The sequence below is a fragment of the Schistocerca gregaria genome, chromosome 1 (assembly GCF_023897955.1).
Source record: "Schistocerca gregaria isolate iqSchGreg1 chromosome 1, iqSchGreg1.2, whole genome shotgun sequence".
NCBI classification, from domain to species: domain Eukaryota; kingdom Metazoa; phylum Arthropoda; class Insecta; order Orthoptera; family Acrididae; genus Schistocerca; species Schistocerca gregaria.
Genome location: NC_064920.1, coordinates 1,143,334,907 through 1,143,358,777, shown reverse-complemented (window position 1 = coordinate 1,143,358,777; position 23,871 = coordinate 1,143,334,907). Strand labels below are relative to the sequence as shown.

The following is a 23,871-nucleotide window of genomic DNA, read 5'->3' as shown; positions in this document are numbered from 1 at the left end:
TTACTTGGGGCTGATTTCACTGACGCACATGGAAATAAGATTGGCATCAGGAAGTGTAGAGAGGGGAAAGAAATTATTCCACACCTCCAGCACTATTAAAAAAAATGTATTTATTAAAGCCTCGTAAAATACATGACTCACGACGTGACGTACTACACCGACATATTCAAACAGAATATTTTCACTATTAATTATGGATCTTAATAAACTTTAATGCAGCCGGCCGCGGTGGTCAATGCATCATCCCTCGCAAAAGGTAAACTTTGAGACTAAGATTATGTGAGAGAAGTAGAACGAAACTGGTATAATCCGTCCATGAATACCACCCTATGACAAACGATGAGAGAGATTATTCATATTAGAAAGTACCTGTCTGTCAGTGTGTGTTAGTGAGTAACCGTTTCATGACGTTTTATTAGTTCCATAAGTTTCTTAAACATCGATTAACCGATTTTCTGTTGGAAATCTACACCAATCAGTCGAAATATTGTGACTACTGCCCATCATGAAATGAAATGGTGTGTGGAGGCTTTGCGAGCATGTGACGCAGTAATAGAAGTATATATGAGGAGCAGAGACTAAAGGGGACTCTTCCTATGGACGATACAATTGCGGAAACCTGTTGACATCAGCGACTTTGATAAAGGCCTGATTGTTATGACCCTGCTCCTGGGAACGAGCTAGTCTGCTGTTGGTCTTGGAATTGTCGTGAGCGTCTACAGGAAGTGACTAAAAGACAATGAAACCACCAGCAGGAGACAAGGTGCAGAACGTCTATGACTCTTCAGTGACCTTGAAAGTCGGAGGCTAGCCCTGCTCTTTAAGGTAGGATATGCTACCTGCCCTCTGTGCACATCTGTCAACAGAGCACAACGCGGCCGCAGGCACCCGTGTGTCTTACAATGTTCACTGAACGAAACCGTCAATTACAATTACAGTGGGTCGCGCGGTCGGTTGAATCATGTTTCTTGTTAAATCAGGTCCTTCGTCGTGTCCAGATGAGCCGCCACGAAAGCGAACGGCAGCTGGGGACATTCACCGGGCCACGGAAACTTGCCAAAGGGTAAGAGGGGAGATGGTTTTAGTTGGAAGCTATAAAGTATAGGGAATATTTCCAAGGCCTCCGTGGTATTTTCAGTAGTAATTGAAGGAGTCATAGCAGATGTGGGCTAGGTGAACATTACTGCGAACCACCAGCATTCTCTCATACTTATCTTCACCGAGGCAGTGACATTTTCCAGTAGGGTAACTCCCAGTGTCACAGTGCCAGAATCGTGCTACTACAAATGTTTGAGAAGCACGATAGTGAACTCACGTTGATGCCTGTGTGATCAAATTAACCTGTTCTGAAAGGAGCAGCACATATTTGAGTCGCTATTGAGTCGCCAGATGTGGACCGAAAAACCAACGGCCCGTAATTTACGGGAACTTCGTGGCCTGTGACTACACATTTGACCGATATACCTACGGAAATCTACCGAGAACTTGAGGAGTCCATGAAACGTAGAATCGATCTATATTACGACCCAAAGGTCGATTAACAAGCTGTACAGCAAGTGCTGATAAAGTTTTGGCTTCGCAAGCCACTGTATGTTGCATGGCGCAAAGTACCCTGTACAGCTACTAGTCATTTCCTTTCCTGTTCTACTCACAAGAAGCGAGGGAAAAATAATTGTCTTTATGCCTCCTTATAACCCCTAATTTCTCGTGTCTTATGTTAGTGGTTTTTATGCGCAGTTTATGTTGGCAGCAGTAGAATCGTTTCGCAGTCAGCTTGGAATGCCGGTTCCCTAAATATTCTCTACAGGGATCCTCGAAGAAAATGTCGCATTCCCTCCAGGTATTTCCATTTTAGTTCTCGAAGCATCTCCGTAACACTTACGTGTTACCTACCGCTAACAAACCTAGCAGCCCAACTCTGAATAGTTTCGATGTCTTCCTTTAGTCCGACCTGTTACGGATGCCAAACACCCTAGCAGTACTGAGGAATTGGCTCACTAGCGTCCTATATGCGGTCTCCTTTACAGGTGAATCACATTTTCCTAACGTTTTCGCAATAAAACGTAGGCGACCATCCACCTACCCTATCATAGTTCTCACACAATCGTTCCATTTCACACCGCATTGCAACGTGAGGCTTAGATACTTAAACGTCATAACTCTGTCAGGCACGACACTACTCTCACTGTATCCGAAAAATACAGATTTGTTCTTTCTATTCATCCGCATGAACTTAAATTTTTCCACGTTTTGAGCTAGTTGTCATCCATCACACCAACTAGAAATTGTGTCTACGTCGTCTTGTATCGTCCTACATTCACTCAACTTCTTACGGTATATCACAGATTCATCAGAAATCAACCGCAGATTGCCGCCCACCCTCACCGCAAAATCATTTATATGTGCAGAGAAGAACAGTGATCCTATCACCCGTGTCACTGAATGAAACCTCGCGATCGAGGACAACATACTGGGTTCTGTGACCTAAGAAGTCTTCGCGCAACCCAAATACTCTACTGGCTGTTAAAACTGCTACACCACGAAGATGACGTGCTACAGACGCGAAATTTAACCGACAGGAAGAAGATGCTGTGATATGCAAATTATTAGCTTTTCAGAGCATTCACACAAGGTTGGCGCCGGTGGCCACACCTACAACGTGCTGACATGAGGAAAGTTTCCAACCGATTTCTCATACAGAAACAGCAGTTGACCGGCGTTGCCTGGTGAAACGTTGTTGTGATGCCTCGTGTAAGGAGGAGAAATGCGTACCGTCACGTTTCCGACTTTGATAAAGGCCGGATTGTAGCCTATCACGACTGCGGTTTATCGTTCTGTTTACAGCATCATGATGGACACATCCGTGTTTGGCGACATCGCGATGAACACACATTGGAAGCGTATATTCGTCATCGCTATACTGGAGTATCACCCGGCGTGATGGTATGGGATGCCATTGGTTACACTTCTCGGTCACCTCTTCTTCGCATTGACGGCACTTTGAACAGTGGACGTTACATTTCAGAAGTGTTACGACCCGTGGCTCTACCCTTCATTCGATCCCTGCGAAACCCTACATTTCAGCAGAATAATGCACGACCGTATGTTGCAGGTCCTGTACGGGCCTTTCTGGATACAGGAAATGTTTGAGTGCTGCCCTGGCCAGCACAATCTCCAGGTTTCTCACCAACTGAAAACGTCTAGTCAATGATGGCCGATCAACTGGCTCGTCACAATACGCCAGTCACTACTCCTGAGGAACTGTGGTATCGTGTTGAAGCTCCATGGGCAGTTGTACCTGTACACGCCAACCAAGCAAGCTCTGTGTGACTCAATGCCCAGGCGTATTAAGGCCGTTATTACGACCAGAGGTGATTGTTCTGGGGACCGATATCTCAGGGTCTAATCACCCAAATTGCGTGAAAATGTAATCACCTGTCAGTTTAGGTATACTATATTTCTCCAATGAATACCCGTTTATCATCTGCATTTCTTCGTGGTGTAGCAATTTTAATGGCCAGTAGTGTATATGTGAGCCTAATCCATATGCTCGTACCTTATTTGAAACCGAAAAGTGGCGCTCTGTGTCAAACGTTTTCCGGAATCCTTGGAACAGGGGTTCTGCCTGTTGCCCATCAACCATCGTTCGCAGTATATCATGTGAGAAAAGGGCAAGCTGAGTTTCGCACAAGCGATGCTGTCTACCTCCAAGTGGATTCATGGACATAAGCTTCTCAGTTTCAAGGAAGTTTATTACACTCCAACTGAGAATATGTTCAAGACCTCCGCAACAAATCGAACTTAGCGATTTAGATCTGTAACATTGCGGAACCGTTCTTTAAACCTTCTTCTATACACGAGTCAACTGTGGTTTTTTCCAGTTGCTTGGGACGTGGTGGTGAGATGAGATATTCACAATAAATACAACATTGGTAAGGGGCCATTGCCCGCCCCGTTGGCTTACGGCCTAACGCACAGTTTTCCGGACGGGAAGGAGCGCATGGTCCCCGGCACGAATCCGCCCGGCGAATTTGTGTCGAGGTCCGGTGAACCGGTCAGTCTGTGGATAGTTTTTAGGCGGTTTTCCATCTCGACGAATGCGGGTTGGGTCCCATTATTCCGCCTCGGGTATACTATGTTGGCGACTGCTGCGCAAACAAGTTCTCCACGAACGCGTACACCACCATTACTCTACCACACAATCATAGGGGTTACACTCGTCTGGTGTGAGGCGTTCCCTGGGGGGTCCACCGGGTCCGAACCGCACAATAGACTTGGGTTCGGTATGGGGCGGCGGAGGCGTGAAGTGGACTGCGGTAGCCGTCGTGGGGTTGCGGACCACTGCGGCTGCGGTGCAGACGGAGCCTCTCCGTCATTTCAAGGTTCCCGCTTAACAAACAGTACAAAACATACAAGGGGCCAGTGCCGTAGAGTGCTCTTTACAGAACCGAAATGGGGTTCCTTCCGGAACTGATTTCTTATTTGCTTTCAAATCATTCAGTCGTTTTCTACGCCAAGAACGCTTTTTACTATGTCGTTCTTATGGGATGCTGTCCGATGGTCAACTGTCGGTATGTCTGTACGATTCTTGTGTGTGAACGATTTCTTGAAGGTGAAATTTAAAACTTCTGCTTTCGTTTTGCTATCTTGATCTGCCGCACCAGACTGGTCAACAACGGAGTGAATGAAAGACTTAGACCAGCTCAGTTATTTTACGTAGTTCCACAATTTTCACCTGTTTTCTGTCAGATCTTTTGCAACAGAATTGCGATGGTAGTTGTTGCGTGCTTCGCGCATAGATTTTTTCTTTGGTTGCCGTCATTCGTGCGTTCTGTTTCGAACCGTGAGTGCAACCGCCTCAGCTTCCTCAGAATCTTCCGAATTTCATTATTAAACCATGGCGGGTCTCTTAAATCCTTTATCAACGTGTTAGGCACATAAACCTCCAGACCAAACTTGGCCCATAATTCCTGTACGTTCGTTTTACTGGATATATGTGATGTTAATTCAAAGCCTAAGTGAGATGCTAACAACTGGTACTCTGCTCTGTCTATTATTTTTGACTAATTTATTAACTTTCGTAGCCATAGTTCTTATGGATATCAAGATCGCTAATCCCCATTTCTGTAATGAAATCGTCGATAAGTCTCAGTCTATTTTTAGCTACAGAGTCTAATATATTTCCATTGCGTATGGGCTGCCAAGATAGTTGCTCAAGACAATTTTAAGAAAAAGTGTGCAAAAGTATTTCGCATGACGGTCTGCCACTACCCCCCGCAGTGAATCCGTAAACGTCCCACTCTATACGCGGTAGGTTTAAGTCGGGTCCAACTACACGTATTACTGCATGATCTGGCTAATAACGCACTACTCACTGTAGACTCTCTTAGAATAACTCCGTTAAAAACTGCCAAAAATGAACTTGGATTGACCAACATCTGTCACACTCAACTTCGACCTCAATAGAGACAATATTTTTGTCAGCTGCAATGAACCTCAACTGCAGTGAACAGTGTCTTTACCCTGACCACGATTTAAGTCCCCCTGGTTCTTGTCGGCTGGCGATGTTCATCGGAGTGCCTAAAACTACCGTCTACCCTAATAAATCCTGTTGTACACCCCACAAGCACTCTGCTACCCGAGTAGCTACTTCCTTTTTGCAGTGAACCATAAAAATTATCAAGGGAAGTCCTCCAAATCCCCATACAATAACGTAGATCTAGAAATCTCTGTCCAAGACCTTCACAGAGTCGGCAAACACACTTTTGTAGAGACCCTCCACTCACCTCCAAACCAAAGGACCTTGGTCAGCTCTGAGAAGAATGCCAGCTGTCTTGACCACCTCCGCCAGCCACCTGTATGAACTAAGGTTGACATCAAATGCCATGCGACAGGCATCATTGGTGCCAACGTAGGCCACAACTTGTAGACGACTACACCCTGCACACTCTACAGCATCTGGCGAGTGCGCCACCAGATCACGAATAACGGGCCCCAGCAGACATACCGAGTACTCATTGGCCTTCTTTCAAACCTCGAACGCTATCTTCCTAGGGGGTGCCAAAACACACCTAGCGCTGGAGCTCCCAATAACTAGTAAAACCCTACCCCTATTTGCCTGCTCGGACCCTGCTGAAGGAGCGGCCAAGTGTCCACTCACAGGGTGAATAGTCGAAGCCAAGCAGCCAGTATCCACACTGGCTCTCTTCTTGGAGCGACGCAAATGTGTTAGTAACAGCCACCCACCGTGATGTGTGGGTGGATCCACCACATTGGTTGCACTAATAGATGCCTTGGAAGGAGAGCCCTAGCAACGCACCTCATTCTCCACCACCACCCATACCAATGCAGCAGCCTGAATGTGGCCGGCCATAGCCAAAACTGCATTTAGCACTTCACAAACAGAGGCCAGATCCTCTGCATACACACATCCTAGCAGGAGTAACTGAAAATGTAAATTATAAAATCAGGTAGAATCCCAGATATGCAAATTGCTACCCTCCTTATGTGACACCAGTGGACGCTTATGCGTTGATGAGCTATACAGGTGGCTGTCCACCAAGCAACTATTTTACGTACTTAAAAAATGTCAGTTGCGGTCGTTTTCAGCGTGGTGAGACATCATGAGAAGATATCAAATTTCTGGTGTCCCTACTGTATACAGGAACACCAATCACATAAGTTGCGTGGACATCACAGAAACATAAAATAGTATCCATATCCCAACCAATAATCAAAGGACTAGCTGAGCTGATTCCAAAATCAAGGAATGTTATGGACAATTGTCATTCACCGTAAGCATACGAGTGTTCCTGTCAGTATCTCGACCAGGCAGAGAGCTGTATATCGAAGTTTTACGAGAATCAAATATGGAGCGATGCCTCGGATAGGAAGTAAGCTCTGCAGTGCAGACCACAGTATCAAGGGAGAAGAATTTTTTGACCTTCGAACAGGAACAGTTGACATGTTATTAGGACAGGATTTAACCTTCAGTCTTCAACAAGGACCGGGAAATCCGAACAAATGACAATGTTCTCAATCATAAAAGAGTCTGTGAAAAATATCAGAGTGAGGCGCCACCTTAGCGCAAAGTCAAAATCCGTGATAACCTCCTGCAGCCCCTCTCCCCCTTTTTCAATACAACACCATTCTCGCCAATCGCACCCCATGACACTGTTTGAAGGCATGGTGTCACCCATGGTACTGCTTGGCAGAATAGGCTACGTCCAACAGTTACAAATCATTATGGTCCGCAGAAGTCTGGCAGTTCCCCTTAAGATGACCAATTGAAATGTGGATGAAGAAATAGAGGCTCGTTTACATGCTCCTTCAAAACAACTCTGCTTTTAGATGATGGGCTGTAATGTAGAATTGATAAATGCTATTACTTAGACATCAAAATATAGTTTCTGTGAGGCCCGCAGGTAGCCTCATCTCTATGTATAACGAGGTTAACTGTTTTAGAGAATTGTCTAAGTCGCACGAAAGTCAAATAAAATGTGCATGGCATATTTTGCCGTTAAGTCAAATTCTGAGGAGTTCGGAAATCTGATGAATTCAGCCCCGAACACAGGAAATCACCAAGCCAGTTAGCAGATGGACGTAGTTTTCCATAATCGAGATTCAGCAACGCTGATTACAAGATTGGAAGATAGTAACCAGCTCAAACCGTCATTAACACCTATAGCTCCTAATTAAACAGCTTTATTCACTACCAGTTTTGTGTGTCAGCAGTGTATCTAGTGTGTTCTGTTCTGATTATAGGCGGTTGTTTAAATTCCCTCTAAACCACCAATTTCAGTAATTTGAATGGGAGAAATCTACACGCCTGAACCGATACGTCGTGAAAACCCGTTATTATGTGAAACAGCAGGCACAAGTGGACGGGGAATAGGTTACTATGTTTTACCCTCGGCTTGTTTCATATTTCATTGACTTCCACAATGGCAGTTGAATCTGTAGGGATTCGTGGTGTTAGCGAAAGGCAATTGGAGTAATACAGCCACATGACGACTGAAGCAATAATCGTACGTACATGTAAGTAATTCGGTGGTCAATATATCAGTGTTATGGACGGTTACTGGCGAACTGTGGCTAGCCTGTGTCGTTGATGAACTTCTGACACAAAAACTCAACATCGAGTTTGAACCTGAAGACAGTCATGTCGATCGAAACAGCGTGTGAATAAACTTTTCTATCTCAGATGTAGAAAGTGCTTCTCACCACGTCTTTCCTGTGATATATTCAGGTTCTTATCAAATTTTCTATTTTCTTCTCAGTAGTTTCCATTGCTTAATACTGCTAATTACAAGTATATGTTCTCCACATCTAATTATCTCGCCAATAATATTCCAGCTGGAAACAGACAGCAGAATTTCTCATATGGATCTAGATCATAAAATATCTTTTATGCCAACGAGTAATTTTGTGCTAGACCGCCCGGTTGGCCGTTAGGTCTAACGCACGGCTTTCCGGCACGAATCCGTCCGGCGGATTTGTGTCGAGGTCCGGTGAACCGGCCACGATGTGGATGGTTTTTAGGCTGTTTTCCATCTGCCTCGGCGAATGCGGGCTGGTTCCCCTCATTCCGCCTCAGTTACACTATGTCGGCGATTGCTGCGCAAACAATTTCTCCACGTACGCGGACACCACCATTACTCTACCAAGCAAATATAGGGGTTACACTCGTCTGGTGTGAGACGTTCCCTGGGGGGTCCACAGGGGGCCGAACCGCACAACAACCCTGGGTTCAGTGTGTGGCGACGGAGGGGTGAAGTGGACTGTGGTAGTCGTCGTGGGGTTGTGGACCACTGCGGCTGCGGCGTTTTTAGGTCCCCGGTTAACATACAATTTTGTGCTGCTGCTTATCGTAGTATTTCTTTTTTTTTTTTTTTGAGCGTTGCTTGGTCATATTAGAAAGTAAAGCTATGTGATAAGTTTCTGATCCTTGATGTGTGTAAGCAGCAGCGCGGACCGCGCCTGGGTGGTCGGAGAACTGCTGCAGAAGCTGGAGCACCCCGGGGATTCCCCTGATGAGCCGGCGCTGCGGCTCTGTCTCCACGAGAGGGACTTCCCGCTGGGCTCGCTGATCGCCGACAACATCGTGTCCTCCATGCGCAACAGCCGCTCCACCGTCATCGTTCTCTCGCAGGCGTTCGTCGACAGCCAGGTGAGCGAGAGCAAGCCACAGAACGGTGTGACGTGCGAACCCAGATATTACAGTGATAGGCAAGAATAAAAATTCTAACGAGCTGCAAAGATTTTTAATGTTATGTTATCCGAAATAGTACCTCAGATGTCATTCACAGCACATACTTTCCAATTTAGTATTGGAGGGCAGCGATGAGGGTAAAAATCGTAGAGGGAGACCAAGAGATGAATACACAAAGCAGATTCAGAAGGATGTAGGTTGCGGTAGGTACTGGTAGATGTAGAACCTTGCACAGTATAGAGTGGCATGGAGAGCTGCATCAAACCAGTCTCAGGGCTGAAGACCACAACAACAACAACTTTCCTATTACAGAGAACAGCAGGTGTTGTTGTGGTCTTCAGTCCATAGACTGGTTTGAAGCAACTCGCCATGCTACTCAATCCTGCGCAATGTTCTGTATCTCCAAGTTACTAGTGCAACCTACCCACTCCTTAATCTGTGAGGTGTATTCATCTCTTGGTCTCCCTCAACGATTTCTACCTTCCACACTGTCCTCCAATACTAAATTGCTGACCCCTTGATGCCTCAGAACATGTCCTACAAACCGATCCCTTCTTATAGTCAAGTTGTGCCACAAATTTTTCTTCTCTCCAATTCTGTTCAATACCTCCGCATTAGTTATGTGATCTACCTATCTAATCTTCAGCATTCTTCTGTAGCTCCACATTTCAAAAGCTTATATTCTAATCTTCTCTAAACTATTTATCGCCCTTGTTGCACATAGATACATGGCTACACTCCATACAAAAACTTTCAAAAAAGATTTCCTGACACTTAAATCTATACTCGATGTTAACAAATTTCTCTTCTTCTGAAACACTTTACTTGCCATTGCCAGCCTATATTTTATATCCTCTCTACTTTAAACATCATCAGTTATTTTGGTCTCCAAATAGGAAAACTTGTATACTACTTTAAGTGTTTCATTTCCTAATGTAATTCCCTCAGGATCACCTGATTTAATTCTACCAAATTCCATTACCCTAGATTTGCTTTTGTTGGTGTTCATCATTTATCCTTCTTTCAAGACACTGTCCATTCCTTTCAAGTGCTCTTCCAGGACCTCTTCTGTCTCCCACAGAATTACAATGTCATTGCCATACCTCAAAGTTTTTATTTCATCTCCATCGATTTTAATTCCTACTCCAAATTTTTCTTTTGTTTCCTTTGCTGCTTGCTCAATTTACACATTGAATAAAATCGAGTATAGTCTGCAACCCTGTCTCATTTCCTTCTCAACCAATGCTTCCATTTCATGCCCCTCGACTCTTAAAACTGCCATCTGGTTTCTGTAAAAATTGTTAACAGCGTTACGCTCAATGTATTTTATCCCTGCTACCTTCAGAAATATCAAAGACAGTATCCAGACAACATTGTCAACAGGTTTCTCTAAGTCTAAAAACGATATTAATGTAGGTTTACTTTCCTTAATCAGTCTTGTAAGATAAATTGTAGGGTCAGTATTGCCTCTCATGTTCCAAAATTTTTTATGGACTCCAAACTGATCTTCCCCAAGCTCGCTCTTTAATTTTCTTGTAGGTAGTATCTAAGTTCTCCCTAGTGATGCAGGCCGTAAATAACCAGTATATACAAAATACTGGAGAATACGATAGTAATCAACTTCTCTAAAGAAATAGGAATGGGTAATTTTCTCTAGTTTCACACTTGCTGTGACTGGCATTCCTATGAAACTGCTTCCGCAAGTATATAATCGTTTACACAAGGTGGATGCAAACGCTAAGTACCTGACTCATAATTTTTTGATGGAAGTTGACGATCTCACTTACATACACAAAAAAAATTTTTGCACTGGTATCACTTGCCAGACTTAAGTCCTACAAGGTGATTGCGCTCTATGCACTTGGATTTTGAGCGAACACGGATAGAAACTAGAAATAGCTTCAACACCCTCAGAATGTATTGAACTTCATTAGTTTACAGTGTTAGAGGAATATTGTGAAATCCGAAATGATCTCGTCCTCATATTACTTAACATGGAAGAAGTAAACAGAAGAGAGAATGAATGAAACCTACGAATTATGCGCTAAATTGTCGCGACCTGTATCACAGCAAATCATTGCATAGAACACAACAAATTGACTTGGAACGGCCTTACCAGTAATCTGGTGTGCCATCCAAGTTATTCAGCATCATGGTTCCCCACCAAACGAAAATGTTTCATCGGAACAGCGTGTTCCCTCTAATGTGGCTCTGGTACAAAACATGTCTTATCCCGCCATGGACTGTTCACTCTACTGCCCTATGTTGTTTAATGCCTTATTTACTCTTGAAACAAGATGCACAGACATGTGTTCCTTCATACTTTTTGTGTGCTGTGGAATTTTAGGGATTTGCTTGGTATTTAGTTAGGTATCGTTCTTCAAAGTAGAAGCCCCGTTTTATACCCTAGCACCTACACTTCATTTCCACATTGCCTCATAGTTCATACACTTTACTTTCTAACTAACACCCTGTTGCATGTCGAAAAGGAACTCAGGAATATTTTGAAAAATATATATATTTACTCAAAAACAGTGTTGCCACTTGGCTTTAATATCGAGAAAAGAAAGAACTAATTCCAGCAGCTCATCTTGTCCATGTCGGAGTAGGAAGCGAACAGTCATAATGATATGTTTTCAACTGGCGGAACTTAAAAGTTATGACGATGCTTGCTACCTATCACCAAGATGTAATAAAAATGAACTGGTTTTCAACTGAAATGCAATCACCACTGGTTTTTTTTTTCATTCCCTGGACATTAAAAAAGGTGGGACGTGGTTCTTAATAGGGAATTTAACCACCACGGACAGCAGCACGTACTCTGGCATGTGCTCCCATGCTGGTCACAAGTTAGGTAAGGACTTCTTCTAGTAGGGCGTTTCATTCCTCCATCAGCACGGTTGACAACTGCTAGATAATAGTTTGCACGTGTGGAATGATGTAATATGTCTACCCATCTCATCCCACATGTACTTAGAGCAATTTAAGATGGGAGAACGGGTAGGTCTGTCCATTCATCAAATATCCTCTTATTGCAAGAAGTCCACCACCTTCGGTGCTCTATCAGGCGCGCATTACTGTCCATCAAAATGAAGCCAAACCAGAAGTCCTTTATGGCAATGCATTTGCAAAATAAATAGTCCTGACACTTGCGATACACGCTCATTTGCCATTCAAATTCGAAGACCTTCAAGGATTACAAATTAGTTTTCTTGAGATAGAGTTCCATACTCCACCACATCCTCATCAGAAGGAAGGAAGGAAGGAAGGAAAATTAGTGTTTAAAGTCCCGTCGACAAAAAGTTCATTACAAGTGAAGCACGAGCTCGGATTAGAGAAGGATGGAGAAGGAGAGCGGCCAGGCCCTTTCAAAGTGTATTTCACGGCGTTTTCTTGGATCTATTTAAGGAAGTCAAGGAAAAACCTAAATGTGGATGGACGAATGGGTGTCCACTGCTCATCATATGTCACGTCGGTCTCAATACCCAAATCCAGTGGACAACAGTTTTCCCCCACTATATCTTCCAGCTTGGTTCCTGTTGGTTGTAGCTGTCACCACCTATCTACCATGCCACTCGTTCCCAGTCTTGTGCATTTTTAATGTATTTTTACTTCTCTTATTGACCAACATTAACAGAAAATTGTTATACAATAAATCGTACTCACACTCTTATGAAAATGACATAAAAACACTACATACTTTAAATGAATAACATATAATATGAAGCAAACATAAAATATTTTGTTACTAAGCTAATACACAATTACTCTGCATATTATTAATGTTAATAACTGTTATTTACATGTAGAAAGTAGTGCATTGAATTTTGCGTACAGTGGTGTGTGCAGTTAAGTGTTGGTGAATAGTAGGTACCCACATCAGTCGGATTGACATGTGTTCCATGCACAGACTGACCAATGCCTGCTTGCTATACCGCTTGGTGCTTCTAATGTTAGCTAGCCGCCTCATCTGCTCCCACCCTTTAAGCATTGCAGTCGCTCCTATCAACATACCGCATCCCTTTGATATTTCTGTGTTGGATATAAGATGTTCTGTTTCACACACAGAGGCCTCCTGTCCTGCAATACTTCTAAAGGACTACTCCAAAAGTTTTCTAAATTGGGTCGCGATCGCTGTTTAAGATCCTTGCTTTGAATTGTCTTTAATTCAGTATTCCCCACGGAAATTTTGTCACAAATTGAAAAACCCACACAGGACTATTTGTGTGTCTTAGAATGTCTGTGCAAGCTATTAATAACATTCCCGTCATTGTAATTACCAGCCCACACTTCAAGCAGATCAACGGACAATAATAAAACGTAGGTTCTCATTAGAAGCCGATGGTGAACGGCGGCCTGGGAGACCGAGACAACATTCACTGGACTCCATTCATATAGACCGCAAGATAGTTAGTCTCCATCCTGACGAAGCACAATCCCGAACCAAGTGAAGATGGGAAGGGCGGATCCCAGTTCATTGTGAAACAAACGCTGAAAAAATAAAAAGAAACGTTAGCTCCGAACTTGTCCATGAGGTGGTTGATGGAGTTAGTATCTATCCCTCGGCAACATGTGCTCAGCATTGTCCTGCCTCCAGTTTCACACTGCCTGGCTAGTTCCAGAGTATGGTGGCTCTATTCGAAATGAAGGAAAGAAGTCTCATCGACGAAGTGGCTATTAGAGATATGCTATCTGCAGAGAGAATCGGCCATCAGTTGTTGAAATGCACTTTATTCTCAGCTGTGATTTCCATAACCTTTAAAAATGATCTCTTATGGTTCAGTATGAACTTATACCTGACAGTATCAGGTACAAGAGTGACCCATGCAACTTATCAAAAACATTTACATACTGCGTCACATGATGTGGGTAAGGATGATGAATAAACTTGGCTGTCTCCTTTCCAAAACAGGGATTCGCACTGTTTCCATGAGCGATATGAGGATTCTCCCTTCCTTCTGTAAGCAAGTACAGCCTGCCTTACATGGTGGGCATTTATGGGCCGTCACAGCGAGCGCCAAGCGAGAACAGGTGATTGCCCTCACTCCGCAGGAAAGAAAAAGTCTTTTTGGTGTGAACTTGCACCAGGTCCCACCAAACAGAGAGACGTCATCAGCACAGTGGCAGTTTGAGCCCATCAGCATCCTGTAATGGAGACTGACAGGTAGCAAGTGACAGAGCCATTTGTCAAGAAATCTCAAAACTATTTTGTGATTGACAGTGAAACTAAACTGAGCTGATTCTTCAGTTTCTCCAGGCGGATTTTATGACGAAATAAATCTCGTGTTAACAGCCTGATATGAGTGTGCATTGGACACAATATTTCGGCAATCGATCACTTCGCCATCATCAGGTGCTCTGATGTACTGACTGGCGGTAGGCCTGCGCAAGGTATATATAGGGCAATCCCCCTCCTCCCTCAGGCGCTTCCTATGAATCGGTGAGGTCCGCGCCCCGCGCGCAGTCCAGGTACAGCCACCGTTCTCCCGCCGTCAGAGCGCTGCGTCCTAGGTCTTCTCGAAAATGATCAAATGTGTGTGAAATCTTAAGGGACTTAACTGCTAAGGTCATCAGTCCCTAAATTTACACACTACTTAACCTAAATTATCCTAAGGACAAACACACACACCCATACCCGAGGGAGCACTCGAACGTCTGCCAGGATCAGCCGCACAGTCCATGACTGCAGCGTCTAAGACCGCCAGGCTAATCCCTCGTGGCTAGATCTTCTCGTGCAGGAGGGTCTTCTGGCACCGCTCTTGTTTTCTTCCCTCCTCCTCCGAAGTCGGCACACTCTGGGAAATATCCTTTTTCTTCTTAATCCGGGTGATCGCGGGTTCCCACGCCTTGCTAAGGATGTAACCGCTGTCACGATTTAGTTGTGGCGCCCTTACTCTAATCTCTGTGGCTTCTTTGATGACATAGTCCCAGTGTTTGGCAGTCTGTGTCAGGACTTTGGTTTGGTCATAATCCATGCCGTGGAGTTCCGATAGGCAATGCTCAGCTATTGCTGACTTACTGGGCTGTTGCAGTCTAGTGTGCCGTTGATGTTCTCGGCATCGGTCCTCAATGGTACGAATGGTCTGACCTATGTATACTCTCCCGCATTGGCAAGGTATGTGATAATCCCTGATTTACGTAGACCAAGATAGTCCTTGACACTACCAAGAAGGCTTTTGGTTTTGCTTGGACGATGGAAGATGTTTTTCACTTGCTGTTTACGTAAAATGCGTCCACTTTTTCTGGATAAGGTCCTACAAAACGGGACAATAGGCAAGGCCGCCTCCTCCTGATGTTCATCCTCAGTTTCCGCCGGTGCTGCAGGTGTGGGATGTAGAGCCTTCCCAGTTTTCCCTTCCTTGTAACCGTTCCTCCGAAACACGGTCTTCAGATGGTCCAATTCCTGTTGGAGACTGTCCCTGTCAGAGATGGTGTGAGCTCTGTGTGCAAGAGTTTTGAGCACGCCATTCTTTTGTGCCGGGTGGTGGCAGCTATTCGCATGTAGGTACAAATCAGTGTGCGTCTTCTTCCTATACACGCTGTGGCCAAAAGTGCCGTCAGCTCGTCTTCTAATCAAAACATCTAGGAAAGGGAGCATCCCATCCATTTCGATCTCCATGGTGAAATTAATATTCTCATGTCTGGAGTTGAGATGTGTGAGGACGTCTGCCAGTTTATCTCTTCCATGTGGCCAGATAACGAAGGTATCACCCACATATCTAAAGAAACAGATGGGTTTTAGATGAGCTGCTTCCCTTCCCAGAATACTGCAGTGGTGTGGTGCACTTTCGAGAGTATAGCAGCACCCAAAGCATGTTAACGTTTATGTTCTCCCAATTGTTTTTTGTTTTCATTTCAAATGCATTATGAATCACTTTGCAATGGAGTAAATAACTGACCCGAGATGTATTATCACAGACATTACTGTACTTACGGAATGAAACCGTCTTGGTCACAGTGGTGCCGCTGGGAGCTGGAGTGGGCATCTGTCAAGGTGGCACACCTGGTGCTGCTGGAGCTGACGCGGCTGGACCGGGCGTGCTTGCCGCGGCACCTGCGCTACCTCATGGACACCCGCACTTACCTGGAGTGGCCGCAGCAGCCCAAGCAGCAGGCCGTAATGTGGCGCCGTCTGCGCGCGGCCCTTGCCACCCCTGCTGTAACCGCAGCAGGCGCAGAAGAGGGCGAGGCGGGGACCACTGTCGCCGATGAAGAGGGCAGTCGCACTGCAGTCCAGGCGTGATCTATACAGTACATCAACACCCGAACTCCGGAATCCACATTACCGTGTTTGGCGAACGGTACCACTGTTGCCACCACCGTTTTGTCACTTCCTTCCTGCATTCGGGATTGGTGCATGGGAAGATTCTTCTGTCGAAGAACGAATTCTAATTTCTGAGACTTCTTTCGTCATTTCCAGTCATGTACGTGGGAGGATATAACATGTTGCTCAACTCTTCCTAGAGCGTATTGCCAAGTAATTTCTATTATAGTCTGCATGATATAAAAGTCCCCTCTTGTAGCGAGAGCCAACGTAGTTTACTGTGCATCTCCGTGAAACTCTCACGTTTGCTAAACGATACGCTCTTTGTTGTTTTCTGTCTCTTCCGTTAATCTTCCTCGGTAAGAGTCACGTACCAATAATAAGTAGGATATTTTGAGGATGAGCTAAATTTCCGTACCATTGTTCCCCTGAATCTCAGAGTGGCATCCGCTTCCCTAAACAGTATGTTATGTAGTCATTCTCCTTCAGCTAGTTCAGGATGGTTACTCACAGATATTTTACGATTGTTACTGTTTCCGGTGATTTTCCACCAATAGCGTAAAAGAACAGTAATGGATTTCTTTGCCCATCTGCGCTCGTATTTTGCACATGGGCCATGCCACCTTCGCCACCAGCTTACATATAAAAGTCGCCTACTACCTTCAGGAGTACGTAAGTGGTAACACCTTACAGCACTGTCTCTCTGAAGCCAAGCTTTATTGCGATGCGCGAATGGAGGACTCCATCTCATGAACACATGCATCAGTAAACATATTACTACACGAAATAGATCAGTGACACAATACTGAAACATAAAGAAGTAGATTTCATTTTACACGAGACCTCACTGGTATTGTAGTAAAAGTAAAAGTATTATGGCATAAATGGATTGGGGACATCGATGAGGAGGTTTAGATTTCTAATTGGATATGTTTTTCCTGTCCGTCACACCCACAGACTACTTTCCTTTGGGATGTCTGAGAGTTATGTGCGTTGCAACTGTGTCTGTTGTGTGTGGTCACTATGATGGGTGTATGTATATTACATTCGCATTATCCTGTTGGAAATGATGAGAGAAGGAAGAGTGTGAAACCTGATGCCGCTAGGTAGCCTCTCGAAGAACACCAAGCTGGTCACCAAGCTTAATGTACCCATCTGACACGTGGGTCGGCAGAAACATTTTTGCAAGTTGTTGCTTTTCTTAGACACTGCTGAGAAGTTTGTATTGAATCCAGAACATTGGCAGGAAAACTGACTCCATGACCCTGCTGCCCCTTCTGTTATAAGGCCGAGGCGAAAATCGTCAAGAGCATGCGGTGTACCCGGCCAGTCGCCCTGCCACTTACTGGCCAAACACTTAGGTGATCTGATGGTAACCAGTGAACCCATCTCGGCAAGACCATTGGTGAACAACGGAGATATTAATGTCTGCCGGTGTTCTCCATCATAAACGACTTCATTACCATTAGTAATTTGCAAATTGAATGATGAATTGTTTTGAACCATACTTGTTTCATTTATTTCTATTATGTATCATCAATAAATCAATTTAACTAAACATATTTTGTTATGAGGCACTTTTTATTACTAGCGGCACAGCTACGTTACCATACTTTTCAATTATCGTATTGTGAATAAAGTTATAAGATAGTAGACTACTTCCCCACCTAGGAAAGTCTCACCAGGCAAACATTCAAGCGACATCATGTGCAGCAAATGATGGTGAAACTTCAGTATGTCAATCATGCAGTAAGAACGAAAAGGATGTAACAGTTTCATATAAGCTGAACCTAATCTGTCTTTACTTTCACTTTAAATTTCGAGCTTTGTCATTTGTGAAAAGTGCAGGTTCAGATTCTAAATATACAACAGCATTACGTTGATTGTCTAGTTGAAGGTTATTATTATGTGCTAGTATTTTTATGTCAGTGTGCTCGTCTATCACATGGTGTAAATATGTCGCAGTTACATTTAGATTTTATGATCTTAAATTTATTGGATGCTGAAATGTAGCTTATCAAAACCTGTACTCAGCAATCATAGTACTAAGCTAAATGGTATTTGCAGAACATCAAACAAGTAATCTACAAACAGGATTTAAAGGTATAGCAGACCACACTGCCTGACACATGGTGTAGAATAATAGTACACACTCCCCAATTAGAAAATGAAGCATCCATAAAGGAGGGAGGACAAGAACTGAAACTTTAGATTTTGAGAAAGTATTTCAAGATATTATGGTTATTACAAAACCGAGTCAAATTTACAAAGAATCTGACAGTATGAGACCATCTACCAATACAACATTGCACCCCTTTGTCCTGGATGCATGCAATGATTTTGTCAAATGTCCATTGAATCCTCTCGTTAATGATATTTCTGATTCTTTCCCATCTAGACAACATGAGGCTATGATTCATGACCCAGTATTCCTTACAGCTGTAGATTAGATTAGATTAAATGTACTTTTGTTCAAATGAATCCTCATAAATGTAGAATAAGCCAAACAACCCTGAACATATTTCGTTTAACATATACTAAAAAACCTCTTCACAAAACTTATAAATATTCAGTGCACCCAGGTGCATATGATAATTCTTAGGCAATAGTATCCATGCAACATCAAACAGAAAAATCGCTTTTACAACACTTGTTAACTGTACTGTATTTGTACAGAATTCAGACCTGATATTATAAGCAACGCATTGAATCAGCTCCTGTCCATTAACTATGGACTACGCCATTGGTGGGGACTCTTGCGTGCCTCAGTAATACAAGTAGCTGCACTGTAGATGCAATCACAACTCAGGGGCATCTGTTGAGAGGCCCATCAAACGTGTGGTTCCTGAAGAAGCTCAGTAGCTATTTCAGTAGCTGCAGGGGAGACTATAAGGCTGATTGACTGATCCGGCCTTGTATCATCAACCATAACACGTTTTCTGTGTTGGCAGAGTAAACAACTGAAAGCAGTAGGTAAATACAGCATTTTTAACTCCTGAGAAGAAGCAGTTATGTTGTAATACTCTTGGGTAAAATAGTCCAGAGGTATAATAGTCCCTCGTTCCGACCTCCAGTCAAGGGCTTCTCAGTAGGGTGTCGTTATCGGTAGGAAAAAAAAACTCTAGATCTATGGATCAGAGCGTGGAATGTCCACTCTCTTAAACAGTCTGGTAGATCAGAAAATTTCAAATGGGAAATTGATGGGTTAATGTCAGATGCAATAGGAGTTTGTGAAGTTCAGTGGCACAAGGATCAGGACGCTTGGTCAGGAGAATACAGGCTTATAAATACAAAATCCAATAGGGGCAATGGAGGTGTCGGTTTAATAATGATTAAGAAAATGGAACACACATAAGCTACTTATGTTGAGATTCCTTTTACAGTTAGCGCACATCATAGTATCTTGCAAATAAAAAAAAAATCATTATTGCACGTGGCGAGTAAGTATATATCCTGCACACATCTAATACAACACGTCCTTACACTTGCGAGTCCTCCACGGATCAGTCGATCTAATGTTATTCTAACACACTACCCATCAACCTTGAATCAGCAATCGCTGTTGTGCAATGACATATTGTACAATCGATACTGCATTTGACCATCTCTGGTTCAATATAATATTTTCTTAAAATACATGAATTAATTTGCCCTGTGTATAGACCTTTCATGACAACGACAAAACTTTCAGGAATGAACGAGAAAAGAAACTGTGTCAGCTGAAAACAGGAAATTTTTAATGGAAAAGAGAGTGTCTAAAGATTTAACGAGAAATGAAAAAAATTAGGTTTACTTTCGGCCAACTGACAGTACCCAAGTACACAATTTCTACATAAGCATCAAAATGATTGCTATGTAATTTATAATGAAGAGCCTGGCAAAGGGTTCAGCGAATCACCTTCACGTTGTTTCTCTGTCGTACCACTCTTTAACAAAGTGCAACGAAAAACGAGCACTTAATTCTTTCAATGTGAGCTCTGATTTCTGACGCATGCAGGTATTAATGACCACAAGGTTGTTGTGACGACACTCAATACCGTAACATCCCAACATACCAAAAATAAAGGCAAAATACATCTATTTAAAAAAAATAAAGATCACTTGACGCCTTCCTGATAGACAGTCTCAACTTCTTTCAGTTTGAATATGTAAAAGAAGACAAGGAGTGGTTCCAATTCAAAGGAATACTTTCGATGGTAATTGAGAGATACAAATAAATTAATAAGAGGTCGTACTGATCCACTACGGCACACACAATAGGTGAGAACACTAATTCGTAAGCAGCGACAACAACATTCATCATTCAAACCAACGCGAAGTTTCACAGCAGCTCGAAATCTAGCGCGAACTTTAACGCTAGATGCTTTTAACGGTTTCCAAAATAGAATTCTGTCTCGAAATATAGAAGAAAACTGAAGGCGATTCTGGTCGTATGTAAAGTACAGCAGCCGCAAAACGCCATCAGTACCATCACTACCCATTAACAGTTTAATGTTACTGATGACAGTGCCACAAAAGCAGACTTAGTAAACACAGTTTTCCGAAATTCCTTCATCAAAGAAGACGAAGTCTGTGTTGTAGAATTCTAAACAAGAACAACTGTCAACATAAGTACATTAGAGGTAGATGTACTCGGAGTAGAGAAACAGCTTTAACCATTTAAGAAAGACAAGGCCTCCGGTCCATATCAGAGTATGCTGATACCATAACTCCCTAATTGGCAATCGTACAGAGCCGCTCACTCATTGAAAGATCTGTACCTTAAGGATTCGGAAACTGCACAAGTCAGCTGGCCGGTGCGGCCGTGCGTTTCTAGGCGCTTCAGTCTGGAACCGCCTGACCGCCACGGTCGAAGGTTCGAATTCTGCCTCGGGCGTGGATGCGTGTGATGTCCTTAGGTTAGTTAGGTATAAGTAGTTCTAAGTTCTAGGGGACTGATGACGATGGATGTTAAGTCCCATAGTGCTCAGAGCCATTTGAACAATTTTTTGCACAAGTCACACCAATAGCCAAGAAAGAAAATAGGAGTACTTCGCTGAATTGCAGACACAAATTGCTAACACCGATGTAGTAGCACAGTGGAACATGTGTCCTGTTCGATCATTACGAACTATCTCAAAGAAAACGGTTTGTTGACAAACAGCCAGTATCGATTCAGAAAATATCGTTCTCGTGAAACACAAATAGCTCCAGAAGGCTTTTGACACATTTCCTCACAAGCGACTTCTAATAAAACTGCATGCGAGTGGAGTATCATTTCAGTTGTACGACTGGATTCGTGATTTCTTGTCAAAAAGTTCACAGTTCGTAGTAACTGACAGATAGTCATTGAGTAACACGGATATATCTGACATTCCACAATGAAAAGATATAGGCCATGTGTTGTTCATGATACACATAAACAACGTAGGAGACAATCTGAGCAGCCCTCTTATATTGTTTTCAAATGATGGCGTCGTTTGCCGCATTTTAATGTCACCAGATGATTAAAACAATTACAAAAAGGTTTAGATAAGACATCTGCATGAGGTGAAAAGTGGAAATTGTCTCTGAATGTTGAAAAGCGTGAAGTTATCCACATAAGTACTAAAACGAATCTTCTGAATTTCGCTTACAGGGTGAGTCACATAAACCTAGTGCGACGGACATGATACGTGTATTGGGGTGGCAATCATTGCTGCACGATGTTGTAACGGAATTTCAGTTAGCAACTTTTTCTTCAGGGTGTTAAAATGTTTGTTTGGTGTCGACATACATAGGGAAGAGTGATCATAACCATGAAGTAAGAGAAATCCCTATCTCCACAGGGTTATTTGTTGCAAGGAGGTCAGGCACATTTTTGCAACGATTTATACATTTTTGGGCTCCTGAACCAACATTTCAATATAATTTTCAGATAACGCATCCGTAACACTTCAGAAGACGTTTTATGCCTATTTCAAACATGTATTTTCGTCAACATATCGAGGGTACCTTAAGTCACTACCACCTATGAAGGCATCGATGGGAAACCTGTTTGAAATGACACTGAAGTTGTCTTCCAACTGTTCTACAACTGAATGGTCTGAGTCGGAAGTTCGATGAAAGGAGCGTATTCTACACTCATGCTCATAAATTAAGGAGTTTGCAGGTTTAAATAACCTCGGGGTATGACCATGCGGTGCATTTGACCCTTGGTCAGAGTGACGTTGGCAGCACTCCACATAAACAGAGGTGTGTTGGTGCATGTCAGAGTACGGAGCAGCGAGTAAGTGTGCAGACGTTTTCAGACGTTCTACTGGTGACTGTGTGTTGAAAATGGCTCAAAGAACACAAACTGATGACGTTATGAGAGGTAGAATACTAGGGCGACTGGAGGCTGGTCAAAGACAGCAGGTCGTGGCACAGGCCCTCGCTGCAGTACAGCACGTCTACAGTGTAAAACTGGAGACTTGCAAGATGCATTCCACTGACCCCTGGTCACAGGAGGGCCTGTAAAGCCTGGTGTCAAGAACACACGTCATTGTCATTGGAACAGTGGTCCCAGTCCAGGTATAGTCTGTACAGCGATTCTCGCTGTGTTTCTATCTGGTGTGAACGAGGAACCAGATACCAACCCTTTAATGTCCTTGAAAGGGATCTGTATGGAGGTCGTGGTTTGATGATGTGGGATACAATTATGATTGGTGTGTGTAAACCCCTGCATGTCTTTGACAGAGTAAGTGTAACAGGGCAGGTGTATTGGGATGTCATTCTGCACCAGTATGGCAGCTTTCAGGGGTGCAGAGGGTCCCACCTTCCTCCTGATGGATGACAACGCACGGCCCCACCGAGATACCATCATGGAGGAGTATCTTGAAACAGAAGATATCAGGCGAATGGAGTGGCCTGCCTGTTCACCAGACCTAAACCCCATTGAGCACGTTTGGGATCCTCTCGGTCGACGTATCGCTGCACGTCTTCAAACCCCTACGACACTTCACGAGCTCCAACAGGCACTGTTGCATGAATGGCAGGCTATACCCCAGCAGCTGTTCGACCACCTGATCCAGAGTATGCCAACCCGTTGTGCAACCTGTGTACGTGTGCATGGTGATCATATCCCATATTGATGTCGGGGTACATGCGGAGGAAACAGTGGCGTTTTGTAGCACATGTGTTTCGGGACCGTTTGCTCAACTTATCACCAGTACCATGGACTTACAGATCTGTATCGTGTGTGTTCCCTACGTGCCTATGCTATTAGCACCAGTTTTGTGTTGTGCCACGTTGTGTTGCGACTCCACCACCAACTGTATTTAATCTATATTTTCTGAACATGGTTGAGTTCTTTGTAAAAATTTCGACTGAACTTATTCTCGGGGTTAACCAGCTATCCTTTACGTATAACGATTTAAGCTTCACTGCTTTCGGTTAG

The 23,871-nt window shown here is 43.6% G+C and overlaps 1 protein-coding gene across 3 annotated transcripts in view; it reads left to right on the top strand.

The window, feature by feature from the left end:
- LOC126284033 (toll-like receptor 2) overlaps positions 1-18,352 on the top strand; it is a 111,580-nt gene extending 93,228 nt beyond the window's left edge. For all 3 annotated transcript variants that reach the window (XM_049982592.1, XM_049982601.1, XM_049982610.1), the window contains 2 exons: positions 8,965-9,169; positions 16,170-18,352. In XM_049982592.1, coding sequence (XP_049838549.1) covers positions 8,965-9,169; positions 16,170-16,454 — 490 coding nt within the window. In that variant the 3' untranslated portion in view covers positions 16,455-18,352. The remainder of the gene's footprint in view (positions 1-8,964; positions 9,170-16,169) is intronic.
- Positions 18,353-23,871: the final 5,519 nt, after the last annotated feature.